Raw genomic sequence first — 13911 nt, 5'->3', positions numbered from 1 at the left:
CCTTGGCCAGTGGCGTTTTGGCAGCTGGGGCTGTTTGGGTTCCGTTTGGGGCTCTGTGGGGACAGCTTGTTCCCCAGCACCCCTCTGGTCCTGGCTGGAATGTTTTGGAGTCAGGCTGGTGGAATCTTGCTCTTGCTGTGAATCTCCTGCACCATGGCAGTCCCAGCAAGGATAAGATCCTTTTCCTAGGATGTTACACATAGGATCCTTACATATAGGAGTCAAAGCTCTGTGCAGCAGTGGAGAGCCTGACCAGCTGGTTTGGCCTGTTCTGGAGGCCCTGCAGGTCAGTGGCAGCTCAGGACCCCCCTGGCTCAGCATGTCCCACTCTCTGGCACCAGCTGTGATCCCCAGAGCAGAAGGTTAAAGAATCTGGCTCAAAATTGCAAATCGCTCTCCTGATTGCTCATTGATGAGGTCTTTTCAATCAGCAAATGCCATGCAAGAGAAGAAAAGAGCTGAAATATACTTTAGAAAAGCTCATAATTTAAAGTGTGTTTTTAAACTGTTAATAAAATGTTTATGAGGGGAATGGTGTAATAAGGCCTTTCAAACCTCACTAATGCCAGCCACAGGGCCAGCAAGATTCCTGAGGCAGGCATAGGGAAGGCGTTGGGGGCATTATTTCCAGTCTTGACATGAGAATGAGCAATTTAATTACAGACAACTATAAAATGGAAAATTCTTTGCAGTGACAAATGACTATTGCTACACAAGGAGAGCAGGAATTGGTGTATGGTTTGTTTACCAAATAATATCAGGGAGATGCACACAAGGACCAAATAGTGGCTCCAAAGCAGCCAGGATAGTGGGCACAAAGTGGGGAAGAGTTACCACTGGAATTGTGTCAGGCCTTTGCTGTCACTGCAGTTGTCTGGTCTCACTTCAATAATCCAGGTTGATAAAGGCTGCCAAGGAGCTGACAGGTAAAGGAGGAAAATCAGATACTCCAGGAGAGCAAAAGCAAACCCACATGTGGATTTTAATTTGGTTGCTGGTGTTTGAATAAAAGATGAAGGAACTCACCACTGCCCTTGTGTCCTTGTCACCGCTTCCACCTGCACAGGGAGCAGCCCCTGCCTGGCAGGGGAGGAACAGGCCCTTGCTCTGCTGCAGAGGGCTCACTCAGCTTCAGCTCAGTAGAGCTGAGAGTGTTCTGGTGTTTTATCAGAGCCAGCAGCTGATTTGCAATACTTCCCAAGCATCAAAAACCATAGATGGATTCACAAGAGTGTGAGGAAATCCATGATTTCTTCCTGGGGTAGCTCAGCTTCCCCCTTTAGCAGGGCCAGGATCTACTCTTTTAAGTGATGCTCATGTGGAATTTTTTTTAAGAGCAAAACATAAAAGAGTTCTGAAGTCATAGCTTCTGTAGGTTCCTCACACTGCAGTGTAACAGTTGCCTGGGTAACCAGGGTTCCCAACTGCTTAGCAGGGAAAAAAGAAATGCTACAGTGATGGAGACACAGACGTAAGAAGGAGGGTCTGTGCTGGAGCCTGATGCTTGCAGAGAGCAGTGTGGGATGGGGTGGGCTCAGTGAGGTGCAACCCCCAGCTTTGGGCTGCCCTCTGCAAACAGAGCAGAGCTTGAGGGGTGTGCCTGGCCTTCCTTGGGCCAGCCCAGCCTGGCCTCTCCCTGAGGAAGTGGGTAAACAGGAATACAGGTAACTTCAGTGATTTTTCTGCTGTGGAGAAACAGGATCAGTATTTCATGAGCTAGGTTATATGTGTGTCCTTCAGGATCTTGGCAAGCAGCTGTCATCCCAGGTGCCAGCACCAGATGTGAACCCTTGCCATGGTCCTTGCCAGTGGCTGTGGAGGTGGGTCAAGTGTCAGCTCCTAACCCTACCCTAGGCCTCTGCCTTAATGAAATTTCACAACTAGAAGGAAGGTTGGGCATTGGTATGAATTTTTTTTTATAAAAAATTTAATTCTCAATTACTATGTTACTTGTAGTTTTAAGGTCCCCTCTGCCCTTTTCAGTGCTACCATTACATGCCCATTCTGCTGGAAAATTGCAAAGGCTTGGCTTTGGGGAAAAGTGTCTCTGTGTTTATATATTACTTTATATTGTCTGGTTTTTTATTGTATGAGATCCATGGTGATAGTGCTGACAAAAACTGCTGTTTTAGGAGAACATCCTGGGGATCAGTGGGTTTATCTAAAGGTTTTGATGTGCAGGGGCAGGTCAGTGACCACAGTCCCAATGACTAAGGGTTGGCTGTCACTGGACTTACTGTTGACTGACGGGAAATCCTGGCACCTGATGTGGACAGGATGATTTGCAGAAAATGATCTGTCAGGAGGTGGATGCTGGAGAGCCGCGTGTCCCCGAGGTGCCAGTGCCATGGTCAGGGGGCACGCGGGGAGATGCGCGGCTGCTCCATCCACACCGGCTGCCATGGTGAGAGCCACAAAGGCAGAAGGGTCGCTACTTCCTGTCCCTCGAAGAGTGCTCTTTTCTGCAAGTCCCAGGCTTAGCTCCCAGTGCAGGGCACACTCAAAGTCCCTGCGGAGCCTGGTGGCTCCGCGCCTACGCATACCTGCGGAGTGGGGCAGCACTTGGAGGGGAGCTCAAAGGCGAGGGAACAGGACTCCAGTTAATCCCACACAGTTCATTATTAGGCCAGAGCAGCTCAGCCTGGAGATATGTCTTTACCAAGGGAGCTCCAGTGAATTGGATCCCAGAATAGGTTTTGAAAGATTACCGGTGCCTCCAGTCCATCTGCTGCTCCAGCCTCCCCAGCAGCTCCCCTTGGAGAGCGCCCAGCCGTGCCGGGGCTGGGAGGAGATGCAGACCCAGCGAGGGGCTGCCGGGAGCTGGCACCCAGTCAAGGGCTGAGAGTGCTGGCACTGAGGGAGGCAGAGCCCACAGGGCTGAGCTTGGACCAATGCCACGTCCCAGAGCCTGTGGAGTGCCTGCAGAGTGACATAGTGAACTCCCTGGCTCTCCTGGCTGGGAGACTCCTCCTGGTGCTTGCTAAGGGTTTGCCTGCCTTCCCAGTAATTAAAAGTTTGTAACTAATTACCAGCTGCCCTGCTCATACTTCGTGGTAGTGCTTTTCCCCAGTGCTGGGAGTGTACTCTCAGAGCAGGGAACAAAGCCAAATCTACTTGAATATGCGTGTGCTGTGCCCGCTGCGGGTGCGGAGGCTGCTGCGGGGACTTGGCGCCTGCTCCTCCTGGAGAGCTGTTCCTGTTCTGTCCTCTCGTGCCCTGCGTGGAGAGCAGCTTTGGGGAGATGCTGCAGAGAGGGGCTGGGCTCATGTTTGCACAGCAGGTTTAGCTCAGCCTTTCTTCTGCTTGCCTTTCCTGCTGACATGGTGAGCGGAAGACATTCAGACAAGTTACATGCAAGTCTCTCATGCTGAAACCTGATCCAGGAGCATGCACCTTCCTGGTCACCTTCACCTTCCCCTGCATGGCTCGTCCCACCATGCCCCTTGGCAAGGGGATCAGAGGACACACAGCACATGGGAATCCCTGGGCTACAGGTCAGGGCTGGTGTAGAGCCAGGATTCCACGGGTCCCCAGCCTTCCTTCCTGGCTGTCCCCATGGCTGCCTCCCTGCAGTGACTGTAGGTCTGCTGGGCTTGCCGAGGACAGAGCAGTGGGATCTGTGTTGGTCTATCTGCTGCTTGCTTTGGCTTGAGCAGCAACAGGAGAGAAAGAACTGCCCCCTTTGTCTGAAAATCCTCTGTTTTGAGGAGCTTTTAGCTGATCTGGGGGGAGAGGAGCTGTCTCCATTGACACACCTGCAGTGATTGTGCCCTGCTAACACACATTGTTTGACTCTTTTAAAAATATTTCCTTTATTGTTATTACCAGGACAAAAGGTAGTGGCAGGAGCTCCCTAATCTTTGTTGCCTTAGGCTGCATTAAAGGCTGGCTGAACAGGCTTTAAGGTCCTTCCCAGCAAACCTGAGAGCTACAGCACTGTCAGAACTATTGAAAGGTGTGAGGACAGGCTCTGATTGTACTCATCCTGGAGAACCTGAGAGAGAAATAAAGAGACGTGTTAAGCAGACCATGAGCCTGGTCCTCTGCCAGGTGTGGGGTTTGCTTTTGAGCTCAGGGCTTGCCAGCAGCGAGGGAATGGGAGTATCTTTGTGGGCTCTGTGTGGCTGGTATTTTCAGAAGTGTGTAGGATTTAAATTCCCAGTGGTGAAACTTAACTTCAGAAAATGGACAGTCTGTATGTATTTTTACAGATTTCATCTGATTTTTCTCTTTTTTGCATACAGTAAATGTGGCCCTGGGCTGGGGGACCAAGTGTCCCAGTGCAGTGTGCAGTGCTACACTGGCTTAAAGACTCATAGAACAGGCCTTGGAATAGTTGATTCCCCTCAGGTGTGTGTGGTTTGTATTTCCCAGCAGTAGTGCTGGGCAGTGTGGGGTATTTCTGTGTATTGTGCTGACTGATGCAGCAGCTCCCCTGACCTTACCAATGGATGTGGCAGTTCCCAGCGCCAAGGGGGCATTAGCAGGAGAGGACAACGTGCTCCATTCCTTCCTGTTTGACCTCAGAGTTTCCCTGTGATGCAGGGGGTTGTTGGTTCTACCATCCACCATGGTAATGTGAATCCTCTCTAGGTCAGGAGCTCTTGGTGTGGTGTGTGTTGTATGTTGCTCAGAAGCTCATCAGTGCTTAGGCTTTTCCTTTCCTTCTAAGCATTTCAGTTTTGGGGGTTTATCAGTTTTCCCTCAGAAAGCAGAAAGCCTTCAACTAGAGCAATACTTGATGTGCCAGATCTTGTCCTTCCCTTTCTGCCCCAATTTGGAAGGTATAAATATAGCTGAACACATATCACACCAGCATAACTGACAATATAAAATAATGTGCTGTGGACATGGGAGTGACCAGTTTAGTGTATATTATTCTTGTCTTTGTTCTCATTATATTTATTTTTCTTTTCTCTGACTTTAGACTTTAAAGAGGAAGGAAAAGGAATACGAGCACGAGATGGAGCGGCTGGCAAGAGAGAAGATCGCTACCCAGCAGCGGCTGGCAGAACTGAAGAACGAGTTGAGCCAGTGGATGGATGTCTTGGAGATTGACAGAATTATTCGACAGACAGTTCAGCCAGAGGATGACCAGGCATCTACCTCGACAGCATCAGGTACTCATAATTTTTCTCTTTTTTCATAATCATCACAGAAGGTCATTGACACAACTACATTGGGGTGGTGGGGATCTTCATTTAGCAGCATCAGGGTTTCTATACATTCAGAATAAAGTATGGAGTGTTTGTAATAATTGATGTTGTTAATAACACACTGCTGCTCATGTGAAGTAAACTGAAACTTGTGCATCGATGTTGAGTAGATACAAAGTGTGGGTTTGCACATCCAACCTCATTGTGGAGATAAATCCCTGCTTTCCAAACTTAGCTTTTTTCTTGCACAGCTCTGCAGCCCTCCTCGTTAGAAGTGGGCATCCTGGTGTATTTGTGTGGATGTGGGAAGGTGTTCAGCACATTTATAAGAAGGTTTTGGTGTAGATAGAATCACCTGAGCGTTTGAACAACTTAATGAGCCTTCACATTGCGTGAGGAGGATCCACAGTGAAGATGAAATGACACTAATGGATACCTGACGTGCAGTTCTAGTGAGAAGTTTCTGTGAGATAGGAGAGTGTGTGCTTCTCTCCACACCAGGGATCTGCAGCAGGAAGAGTAGGCAGTCTGTGGACATAGAGCTTTCCAGAGACACGGAGGCTTTAGCAGTGCATAACATTCACAGCAGTTCCTTCAAGTTAGCATTTGCTCTTGACAAGCCAGGCAGATGATACTCCGGGTTCTGGGAAGGGAAAACCTGAGTTTTTTCAGGCTCATCACCTCCAGGTGTAGTCTGATGGAAGTTGGGAGTAGCATTGCTTTGTCGTTGGAAGTGCCAGCTTTCCTTCTGCAGTGTCCTCTGGTGAAAGCAGCTGCATCAACCTGCTGCTGCCCAGGGCTAGTGAAGGGGAAGTGTCTTCCCTGGTGTTCCTGCTGCTTCTGTGTCTTCTGAGATTTTTATTCTTTGCTGTATGGCTGGCACTAGAACAGGCAGTCCAGGATTCTGGGCTTGCCTTCCTGATCTCAGGGCTAGTATGTTCCTGTTTTGCTTCCTTAAGTCCTGGACTGGACAAGAGTCCATTTTCCAGAACCAGATGAGAGACTTCCTGCTATGTTTCTCCATGGATATTTCCTTCCTTCTCTGGGAGCAGAAGGAGTGGTGCTGATTGGTGGAGCAACTGGCCAGGAAAGGAAACCCTGTTCTTCTTCCCAGAAGGATCTCACTTCAGCTCAGACAGCTCAGCCAGGTGCATTCTATCAGCCTCTGCTCATGGTGCTCCCCTTGCCTGCCCAGTGAGACCTCTCAGCCTGTTGGGAGCACCCTGCTGTAGCTGGGTCTTTGAGCTCTCACACCTGCCTGGCTCCACGTCCTTGGCCCACAGGCAGCAAGGAGAGGGCTGTGCTGTGCCACGCCATCATGCTGTGCCGTGCCACTGTGCCACCAGCCTGTAGCTCAGTGATGCCTCCTGCATGACTCTTCTGCCGATGCTGCCTTTTAGGGAGGCTCATTGGACCAGTTCATGCTCTGCTTGCTTTTTTATGGGAGTTTCTTCCTTTTGTGTTTTGCAGAGGGTGAAGACAACATGGATGAAGATATGGAAGATGACAGGCCAGTGAACTCATTACCAAAACTCACCCAGCGCCAGCACCCAGAGCTGCTGAAAGCCGTCCCCCCCAGTGCTGCTCCCTCCCTCCCCACGGTCCTGCCCCCACACGTGTCCATCCAGCAGAAGCCCCACGCCCAGCCCTCCCTCCAGACACAAGCACTGGTCCCGCCGCAAGCGATCGTTCCTGCACAGACTCACATCGTGGCGGCCTCGACCGTGCAATCGACTGTTATCGCCCACACGGCCACCACCCACGCCTCGGTCATCCAGACTGTCAACCACGTCATTCAGGGTCCACAGACCAAGCACATTGCTCACATTGCACCTTCTACATCCAGCCCCGTGCAACTCACCACTGCTGCTCAGCCCATCGGCCACATCACTGTGCACCCAGCCACCATCAACCACATGGCCCACCTGGGCCCACAGCTGCCCATCTACCCGCAGCCCGTGGCCGTCAGCCAGCCCGTCGTGAGCCACATCGCTCACACCATCTCGCACCAGCAAGTGAACGGCACCACGAGCCTGGGCCAGCCGGCTGTGATGGCCAAGCCGGCCGTGGGAACCCAAGTTGTCCATCACCCGCAGCTGGTCGGGCAGACGGTCCTAAACCCCGTGACTATGGTGACCATGCCGTCATTCCCGGTGAGCACGCTGAAGCTGGCCTAGAGGGGACGGTCCAACGGCGAGGTCTTTGTTGGGAACCTTTCCTAAGGAAACTCCATACATTCCAACCACGTGCGGCTCGGCGGGAGGAAGCGTGGGAATGCCAGGAGTGGCGGGGATGGGCTGTCCCAGCCGCTCGGTGCCCGCCTGCCGCCGGGACGGGGCCGCTCCGTGCTCAGAGCCGCTCATCTGAGAAACTTCAAAGACAGTTGTTCATGGTGATTTTTTTTCCTTTTATGTGTAATGAGTGAACTATGGATATGATGTTCTTAAGACTTTAATTTTGCCCTCTTATGTGTTGCTTCTTTGTAGAATAAAAATTGCCGATCTCTTTATTGAGACATTGCGTAGAATGGGAAAAAAAATCATAGAAGTCTATATTTATATATATGTGTGTATGTGTGTGTATATATATATATGTATATACATATATATATAAATATAACATTTGAAGGCCTTTTGTAAGGTTGATTATTTTGCAGGATTATGAGACAAAATTAATTTTTGGAGGAAGAAGACAGAGTGTCCTCTCTAAATAAGAAACTATAAGATAGATGGTTTGGTGGACCAGAGTACAGTGACAAAAAAAAATCCCCAACAACAAACCACGAGTCAAACCATATTAAAGGTATTTCCCATCAATATATTACATTTCAAAAACCATCTAAAATCACTGTGACTTGTTACGGCATTTTAAGGAAATTCTCTGTCCTGTCTAATAAAAGGAAAAAGAATACACAACCAGACTTGGTTTGTTGCCATTTTATAAATTACTTGATTTTTTATAGTTATGTCAAAAAAAATACTGGTTTTTATTATTTTAATGATTGGCAATGCTTTGTTTGGATGTTTTCTCGGGCGTTTGTATATTGTCTGGCTTGGTTTACTGATGCAATAATTGGTTTTGCAGATCTCTGTGCGTGGCATGGCCCCGGTCAGGGTCCCTCCTGCCGGTCCAAGCCACCCTAGGTTTCTCGGGTTTGTTGTTTGGCAGAGACACATTGTGCTGGCAGCTTGCAGGGCGTTTCTGTGGCCTGGTGAATGGATCCTGGGACAAGAAGACCAAGAGAAATGAGGTAGATTTGCTGCATGGGTTAATGTTTGTTAGTTTGTTCTGTCCTGAACACGCTTTGGTGTGGGAGCCAGTGGGTTTGGAAAGGGATAAAAGGGGATGTGGTTCCCTTCCAGAGTGCAGGCAGTTCAAGCAGCTTTGTTCCCTTTGACAGGGAAGCAGTCTCTTCTTACGCAGGATAAGGGTTTGCTGCAGGAAATCAGTGTGAGAGCTCATGTCTGGCAGTGAGATGTGCACCAAAGAACCCTCATCCCTCAGGACCCTCCTGTTCCCCTTCCCAGTGGTTGGGGCAGACCTGTCTGAGGTCAGTGGCAAATCCCAGAGAGCCAGGAGAGGAGGAATGCTGTTGTGCTGCTCGCTGAATGTTCTGGTCCTTGCACTGTGTGTGTAGTAACTGCTGTGAATGACCTCCATTCTGTCTTCCTCTCTTTTTAAAACAAGTATTCCACAGTCCTTACTGCAGGCAAAATGCTGCTGTAGCCAGCAGCCGTTCTTCTAGGGCAGGATAGGAGGACGGTTCCACATCTACCCAGGAGCTGTGGGAGAGGAGGAGGGGGTGGCTGAACACCTCCCCATGCTGCAGGCTGCATCCAGTGTGGGGCTGAGGTGTCCTGAGGAAAACAGCGTCCATACTCTGCCCAAAACACCTGTTAACTCTAGCACAACTTAATAACGCTGTTGAGGACTGGTGTGAACAGTGTCAGCGGTGTAATTGAGAACATCTGCCTGTTCCATACTGTCCCAAGTTAAAACTGGTCTGGAGGCAGCAGAAATGACTTTGGAGGTCAGGGGTGATTGTGCCTTTTGAGCAGGTGTCACTGGGAATTGTGTGAAGTCTGTTTATAAAGCCCCAGTTACCACTTGTTTTATTTTTCTTTCATGCATCCTTGAGTTCAGAAAGCTCTTGGCTGTACTGCCAGCACAGCTTCTGCAGAATGGATAAACCTTGAAGGATTTCTTTTCCTAAAACCTCATTTAAGCAGATTGTTTATTCTCATTTCAGTGCACCGTTAACACTGGGGGATTCCCAGGATTGCCAAGACTTGGTTGTCCTTTGTCCCTGCAGGTCCTTTCCCAAGGAGGCCGTTGTGAGCCGGGATTTGAGATAGGGTTGGGTATCAGGCCAGCTTCTCATCAGAAACTCCTGAGCGCTGAGTGTGTGCAGCAGCATCACCTCCCTCCTCAGGAGTGTGGCTTTGCCTTCTGCAGCGGCATCAGGAGAGGGAGGTCATGTGTTTCTGCCTTTTCTTACTGTTCCAACTCACAAAATAACAAATTCTCCTCATTGAAGGAGGAGCCAGGTTGAGAATGGGATGAGGGCAGGAGCATTGGCTGAGCCTCAGGTAGATGAGCTTTCTGCTGGGTTATTGACCTGTGCTGTAAGGACAGGGGTGCTGCTGACCTCATCTTCTGCTCCCATATGGTTTAGATCCAAGAGTGGCCCTGCCTTGCCCAGTCTGGTATCTTGGCCAGTTTTTCTTTCCCCATGGAGTTGTGCCATGCTGTCTGTCTGTCTGATTCCCTTCATGGATGTTTGTCTCCCCATTAGGAACATCCCCCTTGGCCAGCCCGGGAGCTGCTCTAAATGTTGTGTGTACCCCTGTTATTGTCTGCCTTTTTCAGGGCTACCAGAAACATTTCTTTGGGATTTTTTTTTTCGGTTTTTTAAAGTCAGCGAACTTCTCTCTATTCTGTGGGAAGAAGAGCAGCCACAGCCCTTCCTTTTCCACCTCTGTTATTCCTGCTCAGAAACTTTGGATTTACACTGATGCTCTTAGAAATCCCATTCAGTACTGTATGACAAGGGGCACTTTAGGAATGTCTCTCCTCCTTTGATATATGTTTTCCCTATGGAGAAAGCTATATATAAATATATATGTACACTTGGGGATTCATAAGATCTGATTTTCCCCCCCCCCCAAAAATCAATAAATATGAAGTTTACAAGAAATCTCTTCTTGTTGTTGAATAATATTAGTTATTGTAACCATGCCACAGAAACAATAGAAAAACAATAGAATAGAAAATGGTAGTTTGTGAGGATTTTCTATCCTGTCACACCTGGCTCAGAGCCTGTTGGTCAGTGGAGATGGTTCTGCTGAGTGCAGGTGCCCTTGCAGCCCACACGCTCCATGTCCTGCTGTCGACAGCCAAGTGCTGCTCAGGAGCTGGACCTGTGCTTGGAGCTCAGCCAGCACTGCCAGAGGTGTTTGCAGCTGGGCAGATGTGTGGGCACAGACCCCCAGCATGGCTTGGTGCCCTGAGAAACCTTGTGCTGGGCTGAGCCTGCCCACGGTAGCCTGGCGCCTGCCAAAGCCACTTCCAGCTCCTCTGCCAGAGAGGTGCAGGCAGAGGGCAAAGAACCCAAACTGCTACTTTAAAATGATCCTGAAAAGAGCTCTTAATGCTGACACTTTAGATACAGGAATGTATTCCTGACCTCACCAGTAAAAATTATTCAGATCTGTGTAGTTTATCTTAGGAAGGGAAGTGATCTGATTTCCCATGTTCTCTGCAGTTGCTTGCGTGAGATCTGAGAGGCAGCAGGGCTGTGTGTCCTTGGGGACACGTGGGGGCAGCTGGTCACCCACATTTCACATGGGGAAATAAGGGCTGGAGCCAAACTGCTGCTGTCGGGGTTGTTCAGCACGTATGTGTGTGTGTCCATCTGTCTGTCTGTGCTGGGGTTGAGTGTTGGGTGCCGACAGCCAGAAGGGCTCCAGTGCCACCACTGGGCCCCTGGCCACTGGCACAGCTGGGTTTTGGTTTTTTGAGCAGAACTGGACAGAGGGGACAGCCCTTTGCTCTCCAGGCACCCACAGCACGGCCGGAGCATTCCTCATCCCACTGAGCCGGCTGCTGCCTCTGCTCTTGGGCTCCTTGTCTTTTTTTTCTTTGTTTTATTTCAAAGTGGCCTTCTGTAACAAAAGAAACTAAAAAAATGCCTTTGGGTGGTTTAGGTGGAGGTGAGGTGTCGCTGCTGTGTCGGTGTCGGTGTGGTTGTCCGTGCGCACGCCTGGTAGATTCCTGTAGACATGCAATGCAAGGCTTATTGTGTCTGGTTTTTGTATGTAGCCTGTGTCTCTTTGGACTGGTTTGCATCCTGAGGGCGTTTTTTGCATTTAAAGAAAAAAAGTGAGAACTGTTCCAGGTTGGGTGGGTACAAGGGGCTCTGGAGACCTCCTGTGTGCCAGGGGTCGGGGGGAAGGTGTCCTTTGCCCCATGTGATGACTTGCTTGTTTGGCCCTTTTGCTTTCTGTGATGGGAATCCAGTGTCCCAGTGGGGTGAGCAGCCTTAGCCAGATGAACCAGTTGACCTCTGTTTACCTGAACAGGACTTTGGCTCAGCCTGTCTTTGTGTTCAGGCACTTGCTTAATTAGTTTAGTTAGATACGTGGCTGCTGCAGAGGGCTCATGGAGCTGGTGCGGAGGTGAGCAGCTCTGAGCACTCACAGGTGAGGCTCCTCTGAGACTTGGCATGTTTTTTTCTGAACAGTTGTTCATTCCAGTCTTATTTTGATTCTAAAAGGTATGGGGGTGTGGAGAGGAAAACCCTCATATTTCTGGCCTGTTTTCCATCCCTTGTTATCATTTGGGACAGATTAAAATGGATTATAACACTTATCTTTAGGTTATTTCCTCCCTGAGTGAAACATCAGTTGTTAGAAGTGGATGTTTAGTGTTAAGGAAAATAGGCTGTGGGTAGACTCAGTCATGGCTTCTTTCTGTCCCTTTTATACAGAACTTGATAATCCAAACTTGAACTATTAAAATATCAGCCCTAGCCCAGCACTGGGTGGGTGCAGTCTTGGCAGAGGTTGTGTTCTGCTGTTCCCAGGCTGGCTCACTCCTTGCCTGGGGCTGCTGAACAGCGAAGGAAGGCCCCACTCGCCTCTGTCCCTGCACTGTCAGTGTGGGACAGGGCTGTTCCATGCTGGGATTTGGTGGGAGTGGGCTGTGGGATGTCATGGTGCTTCTCATCAGGACATCATGGCTGGTTCTGCTCTAGCTCTGGATGAAGCCCATTGACTCACCCCATTCCTTGTGCTGTGAATAGGAATTTGAGTGTGAGGGAGCGCTGGTGCAGAAGCCACCACGGCTCACCAGGGAAATGCTCTGGGCTCCCAGCACATCTCTTTTGTGAGATTTTCCCTGGCTGGCTGGCAGGCAGGCACATCCTCCCCGAGGCTGTGTTGCTGTGGCAGGCACAGGCCCGCGCTGGCTGCGGTGCTGCCTGTGCCGGCTGTCGGGAACGCTCTGGCCGGAGCCGCGCTGGCCGCGAGCTGCCCGCGGGATCCCGGTGCAAATGCCTTATGGATACGCCTTAACAACCTGAGCCAAAAGTGTGGTGGGGCTTGACAGAGCAAGAAATCAGGGACTGACTGCAACCACCCAATGATGTATTGGCTTCTGGTCAGGCCCCAGCCTGGGCATTGCTGGGTGAGGAGCCGTGGTGGGAGCAGGGACCCCCTGCTCTGTCCACTGCATGTGACCTCCCTCCCTCCTGCCTAAAGCATTTATTTATTTTATCTGGCTGTGCTCCCCGCTTTAGGAATGTGTCACTGGAGCTGCTGACTGAGCCCAGTTGCTGCCGTCGCTGGCCTGGAGCCCCCATCCCTCCCCTGCACCTCACAGGAGCCCCCATGTCACACTCACCTGGGCAGGTGCGATCTGTGTTTACAGTGAGGACGTGTCACTGTGTTACCGATTTACTGAAATACTGAATATTGACAAACTCTAGACTGTAAAGATTTTTATGTGTTTGGATACATCTGCTATGTGAAAAAGCAACTAATTTTGTACATATTGTATTTTTACTATTCAGCTGTACAATACTGGCTCTTCATGCTCCAGAATTTAGGTATCCAACATGAATGATATCCATGTAATAAGCACTTGCCTGAAATAAATATAAAACTGAAATAAACATGCACTGAAATCGGAAACAGGTTTCTGCATTTGCTTCCCTGTGCTTTGCATGCAGATCCCTCACTTTGTGATTTCCCGGTTTCAAGAACAATGCCTTCCCTCCCTCCAGAACCACCGCAGCCACTCCAGGTACATCACGGATCCGAGGGGCTGGAGCTCACCCGGGCCAGGCAGAGCTTCTGGAGGGCCGTGTGTGTGTCTGGATCCAGCAGTGCTGTGCAGGGGAAAAGCAAAGCCTTTGCAGCTTCGGGAATCTCTGAGAACTTGGAAAACGGTGCCCTGTCCTGTGCCCTTCTGCTGAGGAGCCTATCCTGGCCCCACTGCAGGGCAGAGGGCTCCCAGCAGCCCCACCGGGGCCCAGTGGAGCAGAGGCGCGCTGGGACCATCCTGCTGGGACTCTCCTGTTGGGCAGCCCCGTCAGGGTCTCCCTGTGCCGTGGGTTGGGGTAAGCAGGGATGGGCTGAACAGCCCGGCCGGACCTGCCTCACGTGGAACTGCCCTCTCCTACAGGTGCTGGAGGCCGAGTTCCAGCTTCTCCCACTGCCTTGTCTCCGGCAGCGGATGCAATGGACGCGAATGG

The 13911-nt window shown here is 50.3% G+C and overlaps 1 protein-coding gene across 1 annotated transcript in view; it reads left to right on the top strand.

Moving 5' to 3' along the window:
• The window catches only part of MNT (MAX network transcriptional repressor), a 29749-nt gene extending 22087 nt beyond the window's left edge, over nucleotides 1-7662 (top strand). Inside the window, exons 5-6 of the mRNA XM_086859557.1 lie at nucleotides 4928-5120; nucleotides 6627-7662. Coding sequence (XP_086715683.1) covers nucleotides 4928-5120; nucleotides 6627-7333 — 900 coding nt within the window. The 3' untranslated portion in view covers nucleotides 7334-7662. The remainder of the gene's footprint in view (nucleotides 1-4927; nucleotides 5121-6626) is intronic.
• The last annotated feature ends 6249 nt before the right edge of the window (nucleotides 7663-13911 follow it).

The sequence above is a fragment of the Cyanistes caeruleus genome, chromosome 21 (assembly GCF_971803275.1).
Source record: "Cyanistes caeruleus chromosome 21, bCyaCae1.hap1.1, whole genome shotgun sequence".
Classification (NCBI taxonomy): Eukaryota; Metazoa; Chordata; class Aves; order Passeriformes; family Paridae; genus Cyanistes; species Cyanistes caeruleus.
Note: the sequence above shows the minus strand (reverse complement) of the source record. Positions and strands in the feature narration are given on the sequence as shown.